This window comes from Neoarius graeffei, chromosome 12, assembly GCF_027579695.1.
Source record: "Neoarius graeffei isolate fNeoGra1 chromosome 12, fNeoGra1.pri, whole genome shotgun sequence".
NCBI lineage: Eukaryota > Metazoa > Chordata > Actinopteri > Siluriformes > Ariidae > Neoarius > Neoarius graeffei.
The window spans coordinates 813478-828098 of NC_083580.1; the positions used below are offsets into that span (position 1 = coordinate 813478).

Below are 14621 nucleotides of genomic sequence, written 5' to 3' on the forward strand. Positions count from 1 at the left end.
CATTTACATCATTACATAATTTGGTCAATTTGTTAAGAGCATTTTCAACTTGCATTTTGTTGTTATCTACCATTGACACATGCATCGATTTTCTTACCAAAGCAGCTTGATTTAATTTAGACTTTCTATCGGCTTGTAATGTTTCTAATTTCGCCGCAAGTCCTCGAGCAGTAAATTTGACAACACGCTTTTGAGTCTGTGATTCAGAAACGCAGCCACTAGCGACGCTACTAGAAGCACCAGTAGGCCTATGTGCAGCTTTAGGAATTTGTACAGTTGCCACAACATTAGTCCCTTCTTTTACCGTGTCAACGACTTCGCAAGTGTCCGCCATGATCAGTCAATAGAATGAAAAGTTCATCAAACGTAATCCACGGAACGAATAGTACATCAAACGCAGTCCAACACAGTTAAACGATGCAAACAAACAAACAAAAATATAATCCCCCCCAAATACCAATGCATTGGTTTTTTAAATTAGCTTAGGTGTGCACACAATTAATGACCAATTATTAATGTAGCGCTACAATTCTTTACCTCGTTGGGCGCCGTGTCCAGGAATGTTTCATACCAGCTTCAGTAGAAAGCCCAAATCCTATAATCCAAGCGACTCCCGTTAACATCCAATCGCGGCCTCCAAAACGCTGAAACTTCAGTTCCCACCAAGATTCCAGTCGGCAGCTGGGCTTTGACTTTGTTATAGGAGCTCAGCTTAGAGCTGCGTGTGTGACCCAGGAATGACCTGGCTGACGCGTTATTAGTATCATACACTTACGAAGTTCACAACGGCTTCTTCTGTGCAAGATTTCGTGTTTATTATTTTCCATGTAAATAAAACGCAGGCCATTTCAATCCGGCCGCTACAACCACAGACAGGAAACGGTCAAAGCCATTTGCCCTTCCGGGTCAACACCTGACAAACAACAGTAGTCCAACTACCTTTATACCTGCCTCCCACATAGTGACACCCAGTGTACAAATAACAGCATTACACCTTGGCAGTAGCAATTTGGCTGCTACAGTCATGTTCCACCAGTCCCTCCCACACAATGTCATCCTCGCTTCCATCCAGTGCGTTTGATATAGAGGTTTTCGACCCACGTGACCGTTGCCATGTCAACAAGTAGCTGGTGCCATTTTGACGGTCACAAATATGGCGACTACTGGTAGCGATACACTGTTGATCATGACGAAGTCTCATTGTCGAGTATTTTATCCGGCCTAGATGACGCGAGTAAGAAGCGATATCACCAGAAAATCAATGATGCTGGTGTACGTGATCCGTACATGTTACCAGGCTATCTTTTTCTGGCTTTGCAGCGCGGGTGATCTTCCCGACCTGCAGTCAGGCATGTGGGAAATACCAGGGAAAAAACATAAAAGAAAAAGGAGCGAGATGCAGAAAACACCTTCACTATCCAGCGACGTAGGGCATTTACAGGGAGAGCAGAGGGAGAGGTATTTGCAAAAATTGAGGTTAGCAGGCTTAGAGAACGACGTTTACCTGCTTCCACCAGGATTGTTCACTGACGTACGGAAGTACACGAAGCCCTCGTCTTTACCTGACTTCGGCCCACATGATCTGTATACCTATGTCGTTAAAAACCAGGCTGGGTAACATGCCTACATCAGCGGGTCGTCCCTGGAGCCGGTGGTCGCCATCTTATTACAGCTAAGGTTTGTTCACATTTTCATTTACTTTCGGTCCTCAGGATAAACAAAATGTTATTAAATGTCATTGAAATAACTTCTTAGTCTGTTGAGACATGGCCCGTTATAAATTTGCTGTTACCAGGCAATGACCAAGAACTGTATTATTAGGGTCGGTGTCTGTGTTGTAGCTGTGTACTAGCAGCTAGCTGTTAGCACTAGCTAATGTCAACAACATCGTAGCTGGTATGTTACTGTAGCAATGTTTACGTTCAGTAATTTGGATGACTGTTAAAACCTTTCAGTCTCAAGTTTTTTTCCTTTACTGTATTTACTAGTTTACTGAGCTAGCGCGCTCGGGCAGGCTGGGAGCTAGCATGCTCGGGCAGGCTGGGAGTGAGCGCGCTCGGGCAGGCTGGGAGTGAGCGCGCTAGCTCAGTAAACTAGTAAATACAGTAAAGGAAAAAAACTTGAGACTGAAAGGTTTTAACAGTCATCCAAATTACTGAATGTAAACATTGCTACAGTAACATACCAGTTACTGTTGTTGACATTAGCTGGCTTGACCTTCAAAATGGCGGACACTGGGGCGTCACGTCACCTGTGACGTCACGTCAAAATCCTCTATACAGCATTTTTTAAACCCATGACTGATGCTCTCTGGTGAAATTGAATCCCATGCTTGGAGGATCCATTCACATAGCAGACGCACCGCAGGCTTTTGTATTTTCCCAGTCGGTGTTAGTGCGTGGTTACCTGACAGGAGCCACTCTGTGTACCTCTTGCGAAGATTGTCCTTGAATGGCTTGTTGACGACAACATCCAAAACCTGCCGCTGGCTCGTCATCCCCCCCGGAATGATCACGAGATCGCCATTCATTTTGCCCACTTCAGTTTCTACTGGCTCCGTCAGATGGCCACGGAAGGCATCCACAACGAGCATGTTCCTCTCTTTCAAAAGCCACCAGGTCGCCTGCCCTGTGAGGGACGGGGGCCGATTCAGTAATTTAAGTGTAAACACTCGTTGTAAAATAGGGCCTATCGTTTTTGGCGGCATTTTGTCTAGTCCGCGAATTTAAGACGACCCCCCTTTTTAAGAGTTATTTTTTTTACAACAAAAACACCGTCTTATATTCGAGCCAATGCGGTATTATTATTATTATTATTATTATTATGTGCTGTGTAAAGGGAGAATGGCAAAGAAAGAATTTCAGAAAAACTTCCTGAATCTTGTTTGTTTGTTTGTTTGTTTGTTGAATAAAAGATCTTATTTCTTTGCAGTGGAAAGCGTCACTGCGTCACTTCTGGTGTCTGTTTTGTTTGTTCATTTGTGTAACAGAGGCACAAAGTTCATCTTACAGAAAGGAATGCAGCACCTATGTGTGTGTGTGTGTGTGCAGGAGGTGGAGCTAAGATTAGTGTCAGCTAAGATTTTTTATTCTCTCTGTCTTACACACACTCACTGACTCTGGTTTGTGTGTGAGAGTGGAGGAGCTGTTGAAGGTCGTCATGGTAAGATCTGTGTCTTTATTTTCATAAGATTTAATGAAATACCTGCGCAGGTGTGTTTCAGTGGAATGTGTGTGTGTGTGTGTGTGTGTGTGTGTGTGTGTGTGTGTGTGTGTTTTACATAAAAGTTGAGTGTTTACTGTTGAGCTCCTGTTAACTGTAAAAACAGGGAGAGTCTCTCTCTCTCTCTCTCTCTCACACTGTTTTTAATGAAGTTCAGCAAAACAGACATGGAAATCACATTGACTTGTTACTGTACTGAAATGTAAGTGTAGGAAATGTTAGAACGTGTGTGTGTGTGTGTGTGTGTGTGTGTATAGAGGGTGTGTTAAACCAGTTTCTCTGCTTCACAAGCAATAATAATGCAGTTTCAGTTTAGCTCCAAATACACAAAATGACTACAAATGTGTGTGTGTGTGTGTGTGTGTGAGAGATTCCTGTCCTGTCACACACACGTTTATGTCAGTCTCCTGTTGCTTTTGCTTTCAGACAGAATCGTCCTGTGACTCCTCTCATGTCCCTGAACACTGTTTCACTGTTTCAAATGTTTTCATTGTTTTTTTCTGTGAATGAATCACAAACAAACGAGTGATGAGGCGAAGAACGAGTGAAGCTCTGAGTGAAGCTCAGCTGCTTTTATTGACTTTGTTGATGTTTGAGACGCATCGAGACACTGTACAGGTGACAGGAGTTCCTATTAAAGTGGCGTGTGTGTGTGTGTGTGTGTGCGTGTGTGTGAAATGAAGGAGAATTTCTTATTCCTGGTTAATCATAAACTAACCCCTCCCTTCCTCACCCCTCCCCTGTACCAGTCACGTTTAAAGCAGAACTGAAGGCAAATTTTTTTTAATCAAAATTCTATTTATCTCATTTTATTAAATATAGGAATGCGGTTTTGATCACTATTTTGTCGCTGCGATAGCAAGTTCTGAGTGTTTGAAATCTGCTCCATAATATATCAGTCCATATGTCAAAGCAACGGCTGTAAACGAGATTTGTTGAGACCTGTGCGAGACATCGTAGGACGGAAGTAAAATGTACAGCGGAAATCAAAGTGACCAACATCTGCCAACGTCGTCAAAAGCCGCACACGCCCTCTTTCGAATGCTGACATAACCAAGCCAGAAGTTTTGTTTGTTCTGACAGCAATCAGGAAAGTTTGAAAAAAGTAGGCGGTAATCGTCATTTAAACTCGTTTTTGTGCAACATTTCATTTGGAAAACAGTTTTCAAAATGGCGGCACCGACACCTGGCTGACACGTCACGCTTCAAAGTCTCGCACAAGTCTCGTGAAGATCGCGCGGATAAGCGACGCCTGCCGTGGACCAAACGAACTAAATTCAACACGGCTAAAAACCGAACAGGCCGATAAGTATAATATTTAATTCCAATTAGTTGCCAATACGAGTCACGATAAGGTTACTAAAACCCAAAACGTAATTGAATAACACGTTAATTAAGAAATAAAGCAAGTTTAAAAATGACTTCAGTTCTCCTTTAGCCCTTTATATTCAGGACTAAAAGTGGAAAATTATTTTTTCCACCTAAACCTTTACATTTAAAAACATCGTCTTTAAGCAGAACTCAGTCGCTCTCTGCTTTATCCTCAGCTTCATTCAGCTCATGCGGGCTTTAGAACTTAAAGAAAACTTTTGCGAATAATTAACCGTCCACTTTACTCCAGTTCAGCTGAGACGTGTTCAGTGTGTGCTGTGTGTGTCTTCATGTTAGCATTAGCATGCTAGCATGTCACTAACAAGTAAGAAGTATTGGCACCCAAAGTACTGCCTTAAATCTCCTCACGTCTATAAACGCGAGCTCGTCTTCACCGTGTCGCTGAACTCCGGAACGCGGTTTTCTGATCCAGGGCCGCCATCGTGGACATCAATCTCATTTCCCTCAGTACAGATTAGTGTCATTTAACTTCCCTAGGCTCCACCCCTTATGCTCCACCTCCCAAAGTTTAAAGGAGGAACTTTAGCAGAGAGCGGAAAGTGATGTGGACAATAATAAAGTTTTAGCTTTAAACACACGATGTAATGTGTCCACACTGGTGCATTAATAAACATCATCATGCCATGTTTAAAAACCGCTAAAACTAACGAAGTGTAAAAGTAACGGCATTGTGAATATTTTATTTTGAAGCTGGTAGAAAGCTAATGCTAATGTTGCTAGCAAACAATTTACAAGACTGTTAGCATGTCTGTGTTTTTGGTACAGCATCTAAAGGTGATGTGATTATGATTATAGCTGCTGATGATTAATCTGTGATTTCCTATGATTTAAACCCTGCAATCGTACGACGTTCTGCTTTCACTATAAACGTCCCTGATCTTTTAATTTTAATGTAAACGATCTAATCGTATTAATGATGGATTTTTTCTCTGTGCCTCTTCTTTCAGATGTTCAGGACTCATTGTTTTCTCATAGCTATAATCGTGATGCCACTCAGCATGTGTAGAGGTAAAGCTTAGCACACACACACACACACACACACACACACACACACACAATTTCCACCTCAAAGTCCAGTTTATATTTCAGCAGTGATCAAACACGAGTCTATAATTTTCCTCGGCTTGTTGTTCACAAATCCATCTTGGTGTGTTCACATGAGCTTCACATCACAGACATTTCGAGGAGTTTAATAGAATGAAAGTTCTCCAGAGTTGTAAAGTTCTCCAGAATTCCGGTGCAGCAGTGTGATGTAGTGGATATTTGTCTGATTCCACAGATTGGAAATTCCCTTACAAACTCATTTCCTTCTTGCTCTCAGTTCTTCATCTTTGTTCCTCTGACTCTCACACCCACAGAGTTCTGATTTCATTAATGAATTTTTTTCCGTGTTCAACCTTTCCAGAGATTTTCTTGAGAAAAACAGACAGTGGATGAGTCAAACTCAGGCTTCCCGTAGGACGGGCTGTACAGTGAGAGCTGAGGGTTGAGGAAAGAATGATTTATGGATCTTCTGAAAACTGTTGTGAGGATCAGAACATCATCATCATCGTCATCATCATCCATATAGACTGCAGTTAACATCCTGACTGAAATACACAGTGCCACCATTAACACAGGACCGAACACATGTTTACACACACATTAGGCATGATTAGACGTGGTTAGATGTGATTAGAGGTGATTAGACATGCAGTGCTGAACCACACACAGATGGATTTACTGTCCTGGGGGAAATTTTAGACCCAGTCGATTTATATGAGCAGAAACTCCATAAAGCACTCCGCTGTAAACTCCAGCCGATGTCTGTATTTGTTTATCTGTGCGTCTGTTTTATTATTTTATTAGTGTCAGGAATCCTGGACGTCCTCAGCAGCCCTGATTCTTGCCATGTTGTTGGTGCGGGCTGGTGGTGAGAACCGCTCGGTGCTGCTGCGGACGGTTCCACATGGACACTCTGAAGATGGTCTGATCTTTTTCTTTACTTGGATGTGTTTGGTTTAAAACTGAAAGAATGATAAAGCCACCCGATGTACTGGAGATCTTATCAACAGTGGTGTGACTCAAGCTTCTGAGCTCCTCCTCCAACAAGTGTGTGGGCGGGGCCTTATGGGATGTGACTAATGGGGTGAAACTACATCGCCTACAAAGTGTCATTGACGCGCATGCTGTGTGCAGTTTTTGTACATTAAAATGATCCTTTACGTTCACACGCATTCGCCTCCAGGCCGCTGTCTGTGCCCCAACACCCCCCCCCCCCCCCCCCCCCCCACACACACACACACACACTCAGGGCTGTTAGTCATTATACAGTTACAGGAGAGTGATGGTGTATAATCTTCATGCAGATGAGAATGGGTTCCCTTTTAGAGTCTGGTTCCTCTCACAGTTCCTTCTTCATGTTGTCTCAGGTTTTTTTTTTTATCACCATCGTCACGTCTGGCTTCTTCAGCAGGGATCTAAAATTAAAACACATTTCTCTAAAGCTGTTTGTGAAGCTGTCTGTAGTTAAAAGCTTCCAGTAAATAAACTGGAATATAAATGTTCTTGAGGAGAATGTTGGGGTTTTTCAGCAGTTTGTCTCTGAGATGCTGAGGTTCAGTTCCTGCTGCTTTCAGCCAATAATAATAAAATAATAATAATAATAATAATAACACACTGATTTAACACTCATGTTAGTGTCATCCAACTCCCTCTGTTCTGTTCCTCATATGACTTCTAACCACACACACACACACACACACACACACACACACACACACACACACACACACCATAACTCACCATGACCAATAAAGTTTGTGCATAAGATGCAGAACCTTTAGCATTCCACTATATTTCAGCACAGGACAAAACCGTGTGTGTGTGTGTGTGTGTGTGTGTGTGTGTGCGCAAGTGGGTGGGTGTTTTTTGTTTCTCAGCTGCTTTACTGTAACTGTGATGAAATCACACACAACAAAAACAAAACTCCAAAACAACACACACACACACACACACACACACACACACACACACACACAGTGCTGTAACATGAGCTGAGTGCTGATTGATGGCATAATGAACTGTTAATAAAAACACTGAAAATGAAAGAAAGAGTGAAAAACTACAGTGGTGTAGTGGTTAGCGCTGTCGCCTCACAGCAAGAAGGTCCTGGGTTCGAGCCCCGTGGCCGGCGAGGGCCTTTCTGTGCGGAGTTTGCATGTTCTCCCCGTGTCCGCGTGGGTTTCCTCCGGGTGCTCCGGTTTCCCCCACAGTCCAAAGACATGCAGGTTAGGTTAACTGGTGACTCTAAATTGAGCGTAGGTGTGAATGTGAGTGTGAATGGTTGTCTGTGTCTATGTGTCAGCCCTGTGATGACCTGGCGACTTGTCCAGGGTGAACCCCGCCTTTCACCCGTAGTCAGCTGGGATAGGATCCAGCTCGCCTGCGACCCTGTAGAAGGATAAAGCGGCTACAGATAATGAGATGAGATGAGTGAAAAACTAAAATGAAATAAGGAATGAAAGAGAATGTGGATGGAGGGAAGAGAAGAAAAATATGACAAAGGAAAGGAATGAAAGAAGGAAGGAGGGATGTAATATTAAAAAAGGACAAACAACAAAGGAAAGAAATAATTAATGGAAATAAAAAAAAAAGGATGAAGGTTTTCCCCATCCAGTGTGTGTGTGTGTGTTTGCAGGTGAGAAGTGTGAGCAGATCATCGATCTGAATCTGACACACACTCTCCTCGGTACGCCTCTGGACGTTCGTCTGATTCTCTATACGCGAGAAAATACCACCTGCGGAAAGTTGCTGTCCCATGACGACCCTTTTGCCACGCCCAGTTTTAGCCACGCCCGCCCCTGCACCTTCCTCATCCATGGCTACCGGCCCACTGGTTCCCCCCCCGTCTGGATGAACCAAATGGTCGAGTCCATCCTGAGCCTCAGAAACGTCAACGTCATCGTAGTGGACTGGAACCAAGGAGCAGCCAACATCAACTACTTCCAGGTGGTGAAGAAAACACGGGCCGTCGCTGACAACATCACACGCTTCATACAGGTGACACACACAGTGTTGATTATCAATAAGAAGCCACTTTAATGATGCATGATGGCATTTTCTTTGGAAAAGGTGTGTTAGTTTGGACTTTACCCTCTGTGTGTGTGTGTGTGTGTGTGTGTGTGTGTGTGTGTGTGTGTGTGTGTGTGTTGCAGCGATCACAACTGCTTCTCAGTTCCATACACATGATTGGTGTGAGTTTAGGCGCTCACATTTCCGGCTTCACTGGCGCAAATTTAAATGGCTCCATTGGCAGGATTACAGGTGAGACACGAACACTCAAGTACTGAAACACTCCAGTACTGAAACACTCCAGTATTGAAAAAGTTGAGTACTGAACCACTGAGTAATGAATCAATCCAGTACTAAAGCACTCAATTTCTGAAACAGTTGTGTACTGAACCACTCGAGTACTGAAACTCATGAGTACTGAAAGGCTAAAACTGAAATGTTCTTGATGTTTTGGATCAGCTCTGGATCCAGCAGGTCCCTTGTTCCGAGGAAAATCCCCTGACGAGCGCTTGGATCCGTCTGATGCTCAGTTGGTCGATGCTCTCCACACAGACATGGACGGTGAGTTTCTCTTCTGTTTGGGTCACAGTTTCTCTAAAGCTAAAACAACACTAATTATTTTATTTCAACATGAAACATTGTTGGATTGTTTTGATTAGCGTTTGGGTATCGGGACCCACTCGGACACATAGATTATTACGCTAACGGGGGATCTGATCAGCCTGGCTGCCCAAAGACCATCCTCTCAGGTCAGTCACTCATCATCACAATAAACACGAAGAGACAAAATACATTAAATAATCTCAGCCCCATCAACTCCACCCCAACTCTCTCTCTCTCTCTCTCTCTCTCTCTCTCTCTCTCTCTCTCTCTCTCTCCAGGTTCACAGTATTTTAAATGTGATCATCAGCGCTCAGTGTTTCTGTATTTGGACTCGGTAAACAAGTCTCGTCAGATCACAGCGTATCCGTGTTCTGATTACTCTGACTTCCTGGATGGGAAGTGTTTGAGCTGTGAGCTCTTTAACTCCTCCGGCTGTCCCGTGTTTGGTAAGAGAATCATCATCATCATCATCATCATCATCATCATCATCATCATCATGCCCTCTGCTCTCGGCCAATCAGAACACACCTTACAGGAAGAATGATATCTGATCTAATGAACCAGTTTGCACCTGACAGGACATTATTACAGACTGACTCAGTGTTGTGATTTTAGGTTACGATGTGATCATGTGGAAGGACGTTCTCCGGAAGCTTGGACAGACGAAGACGTTTTTCACCACAAACCAAGACGCTCCATACTGCAGTGAGCTTAAAGCAGAAAATATGAAAATATTCTGACTGTGTTTACAATTTTATCCTGAATTTCTCTGTTTTATATGTTTCAACTCCTTCATGTGTTCAGTCTTTATAATTCTAGAAGTTTCTGAGATTATCCAGATGTTTGAACATCAGCTGACTCGGGTTTGTTTTTTCTACAGAAACTGGGTATAAGGTGGAGATCGTAATCTGGAACTCTGAGGTGCGATGGGGCTCCATCACCATCATGCTAAAGAACAGCACACAGGAAACAGAAACTCAGATTGACCAGTGAGTCTGTTCACATCTAATCCATCCATCCATCCATCCATCCATCCATCCATCCATCCATCCATCCATCCATCCATTATCTGTAGCCGCTTTATCCTGTCCCAACAGCCAGCTGCTGTGTCCGGGGATCAGGTCGTCGAGGCCCCTGCCTTCGACTGCCACCCAATCCACACTGCACCAGTCCCCTACTGCTACCTCTGTGGGTGGTGAACCCACAGGAGGTCGGGCCCACGTCACCTCTTCGGGCTGAGCCCGGCCGGGCCCCATGGGCAAAGGCCCGGCCACCAAGCGCTTGCATACGAGCCCCAACCCCAGGCCTGGCTCCAGGGTGGGGCCCCGGCTGCGCCATACCGGGTGACATCACGGTCCTTGATGGTTTCTCCATAAGGGTTTTGGTGAACTGCTCTTGGTCTGGCCTGTCACCTAGGACCTGTCTGCCTTGGGAAACCCTGACAGGGGCATAATGCCCCCGACAACATAGCTGCTAGGATCATTCAAGCACACAAACCACTCCACCACAATAAGGTGGCAGTTCGAACCTCGGATCCAGAAGGAACAATGCGGTTTTCGTCCTGGTCGCGGAACACTGGACCAGCTCTATACCCTTCATAGGGTGCTCGAGGGTTCATGGGAGTTTGCCCAACCAGTCCACATGTGCTTTGTGGATCTGGAGAAGGCATTCGACCATGTCCCCCGTGGTATTCTGTGGGGGGTGCTTCGGGAGTATGGGGTTTGGGGCTCTTTGCTAAGGGCTGTCCGGTCCCTGTACGAACGGAGCAGGAGTCTGGTTCGCATTGCCGGCAGTAAGTCAGACCTGTTCCCAGTGCATGTTGGACTCCGGCAGGGCTGCCCTTTGTCACCGGTTCTGTTCATAATTTTTATGGACAGAATTTCTAGGCGCAGCCAGGGGCCAGAAGGAATCCTGTTTGGGAACCACAGGATTTCATCTCTGCTTTTTGCGGATGATGTTGTCCTGTTGGCTTCTTCAAACCAGGACCTTCAGCATGCACTGGGGCGGTTTGCAGTCGAGTGTGAAGCGGCTGGGATGAGAATGAGCACCTCCAAGTCCGAGGCCATGGTTCTCGACTGGAAAAGGGTGGCTTGCCCTCTCCAGGTTGGTGGAGAAGTCCTGCCTCAAGTGGAAGAGTTTAAGTATCTCGGGATCTTGTTCACGAGTGAGGGAAGGATGGAGCGTGAGATTGACAGGCGGATCGGTGCAGCCTCCGCAGTGATGCGGTCACTTTACCGGTCCGTCGTGGTGAAGAAGGAGCTGAGCCAAAAGGCGAAGCTCTCAATTTACCGGTCGATCTACGTTCCGACTCTCACCTATGGTCATGAGCTTTGGGTAATGACCGAAAGAACAAGATCGCAGATACAAGCGGCCAAAATGAGTTTCCTTCGCAGGGTGGCTGGGCGCTCCCTTAGAGATAGGGTGAGAAGCACAGTCACTCGGGAGGAGCTCGGAGTAGAGCCGCTGCTCCTCCACATCGAGAGGAACCAGCTGAGGTGGCTTGGGCATCTTTTTCGGATGCCTCCTGGACGCCTCCCTGGGGAGGTGTTCCAGGCATGTCCCCCCGGGAGGAGGCCCCGGGGAAGACCCAGGACACGCTGGAGGGACTATGTCTCTCGGCTGGCCTGGGAACGCCTCGGTGTTCTTCCCGAGGAGCTGACCGAGGTGTCTGGGGAAAGGGAAGTTTGGGCTTCCATGCTCAGACTGCTGCCCCCGCGACCCGGTCCTGGATAAGCGGAAGAAGACGAGACGAGACGCTTTATCCTGTTCTACAGGGTCGCAGGCAAGCTGGAGCCTATCCCAGCTGACTACAGGCGAAAGGCGGGGTTCACCCTGGACAAGTCGCCAGGTCATCACAGGGCTGACACATAGACACAGACAACCATTCACACTCACATTCACACCTACGCTCAATTTAGAGTCACCAGTTAACCTAACCTGCATGTCTTTGGACTGTGGGGGAAACCGGAGCACCCGGAGGAAACCCACGCGGACACGGGGAGAACATGCAAACTCCACACAGAAAGGCCCTCGCCGGCCACGGGGCTCGAACCCGGACCTTCTTGCTGTGAGGCGACAGCGCTAACCACTACACCACCGTGCCGCCCCATGTCTAATCTAATCCTAATCTAATACTACACACACACACACAGAGTAATGTTATGGAGTGTATGCTGTAGAGTTATAGAGGATAGTGATCTGTTCATTTCTCCCGTGTGTCTCTGTTCCCTCTCAGTAAGTCGTTTAAGTTTGAGCGATACACCAACAACATGCTGCTGGCGCAGTTCGAGCGAGACGTTTATCCTGTGGAGAAAATCACGCTGAAGTACGTGACGGGGAACGTGTTCACACCTCGCTATAAACTTCGTGTCCTCCGCTTCCGCCTTACTCCTCTGAAGAGTGGCCTGAGGTGTGTGTACTCACTCACTCACACACACACACACACACACACACACGCAGAGCCATGTTCCTCCCCCTGTGTGTTTGTTCTGTCCAATCACAGCTCTCCGTTTGTCTCGTTTCAGACCGATGTGCCGCTACGATCTTCTGCTGGAGGAAAACAAAGGTGTCACTTTCAGACCCATTCCCTGTTCCCACTCAAACTTCTGATACAAGAACAAACGCTGAACTCCCACAGGCACGCAGACTGAGTGCACAACTGATCATCACTCACTCACTCACTCACTCACTCACTCACTCACTCACTCACTCACTCACTCCTTTACTCACTCACTCCTTTACTCACTCACTCCTTTACTCACTCACTCACTCACTCACTCACTCACTCACTCACTCACTCACTCACTCCTTTACTCACTCCCTCCCTCCCTCCCTCCCTCCCTCCCTCCCTCACTTACTCCTTTACTCACTCCCTCACTCACTCACTCACTCCTTTACTCACTCACTCACTCACTCACTCACTCACTTACTCCTTTACTCACTCCCTCACTCACTCACTCACTCACTCCTTTACTCACTCACTCACTCACTCACTCACTCACTCACTCACTCACTCCTTTACTCACTCACTCACTCACTCACTCACTCACTCACTCCTTTACTCACTCACTCCCTCACTCCCTCCCTCACTCACTTACTCCTTTACTCACTCACTCACTCACTCACTCACTCACTCACTCACTCACTCACTCCTTTACTCACTCACTCACTCACTCACTCACTTACTCCTTTACTCACTCACTCACTCACTCACTCACTCACTCACTCACTCCTTTACTCACTCACTCACTCACTCACTCCTTTACTCACTCACTCACTCACTCACTCACTCACTCCTTTACTCACTCACTCAAGGCCTCTGCATGCTCTTGCGACAAGGCTTTCACAGATAGCTTTTCGCAGACAGTTGTAATTTATTGTTGAGCGGGGAGTAATAGGCGTGCGCGATGTTATTCACCGCCACAACGCAAGGGGGCGCGAAGTCGCTAGGAGTAGTTGGTGGGTGTGGTTAGTGGAGTGTTTATCCTCCGGTTACTTATAGTGACTAGAACTTTTTTTTTTATAATGACTAGAACTAGAGTCGTATAGATGTACGTACTTCCTCACTTCCTCGATCAACCGCTCTTCGTGCTGCTCCATCTTCGCTCGTGTTTTTAAAAATGGCAGTCGTGAAAACAAAACAAACCATGAAAGTAGGGAAGCGGAAGTGCGTGTACAGCGGATGTAGAGTGGACCAATCAGATCCCTCTTGTCTGCGATGCTGTCTGCGAGGCTTCTGCGGTGGTCACAATTTTTGGGAGGTGCGCGCAGAGCGTCTGCGAAGGTGGGGGGGCTACGCAGACACTGTCTGCGATGCTATCTGCGAGGACTGGGTTGTCAGCATAAATTGGCCTTCACTCACTCACTCACTCACTCACTCACTCACTCACTCACTCACTCACTCACTTCCTCCCTCCCTCCTTTACTCCCTCCCTCCCTCCCTCACTCCCTCCCTCCCTCACTGTAATGCTGCATATCAAACATTAACAATTTACACCAAACAGAAACCACCAGCACAGAGAACTTCACACCACTGAGCTGCTCTGACATTCACAGAACAGGACCAGAACCAAAACCAGAACAGGAGAATCAGAACTGGACTAAAACCAGAACAGGAATGGGACCACAGTTATAAATCATGGAACAGGACAGGAATGTGACACAGACAGGACAGATGAGGTCAAGATGACAGCCAGAACCAAACCAGGACCAGAAACAGAACCAGAACAGGGACAGGAGGAATCAGAATCAGAACAGGAACAGTACAGGAACCAGGTTGGGGGCAGAACAGGATAGAGCAGGAATGGGACCAGAACTGTAACTGGACTAAAACCAGAACGAGAACAGCACAA

At 46.2% G+C, this 14621-nt stretch overlaps 1 protein-coding gene across 2 annotated transcripts; it reads left to right on the plus strand.

The window, feature by feature from the left end:
- Positions 1-3026: 3026 nt before the first annotated feature.
- lipia (lipase, member Ia) lies at positions 3027-14200 on the plus strand. 2 transcript variants are annotated; one of them, XM_060935294.1, is made up of 12 exons: positions 3027-3162; positions 3649-3840; positions 5562-5622; positions 8294-8655; positions 8811-8919; positions 9127-9228; positions 9327-9416; positions 9549-9716; positions 9886-9975; positions 10151-10259; positions 12506-12679; positions 12795-14200. In XM_060935294.1, exons 2-12 carry the CDS (start codon positions 3751-3753, stop codon positions 12877-12879), a joined length of 1440 nt encoding a protein of 479 aa, XP_060791277.1. In that variant the 5' UTR covers positions 3027-3162; positions 3649-3750; the 3' UTR covers positions 12880-14200. The 2 variants fall into 2 exon arrangements, with proteins under 2 accessions (XP_060791277.1, XP_060791279.1); XM_060935296.1 differs by lacking the exon at positions 3649-3840 and having other exon boundaries at positions 3029-3162.
- Positions 14201-14621: the final 421 nt, after the last annotated feature.

Coding starts and splice junctions, on each gene's coding strand:
- lipia (XM_060935294.1), top strand. CDS start 3,751: ATGAGGCGAAGAACGAGTGAAGCTCTGAGTGAAGCTCAGCTGCTTTTA. Junction 9,717..9,885: donor CTCCGGCTGTCCCGTGTTTG/GTAAGAGAATCA, acceptor TTGTGATTTTAG/GTTACGATGTGATCATGTGG. Junction 12,680..12,794: donor CCTCTGAAGAGTGGCCTGAG/GTGTGTGTACTC, acceptor GTCTCGTTTCAG/ACCGATGTGCCGCTACGATC.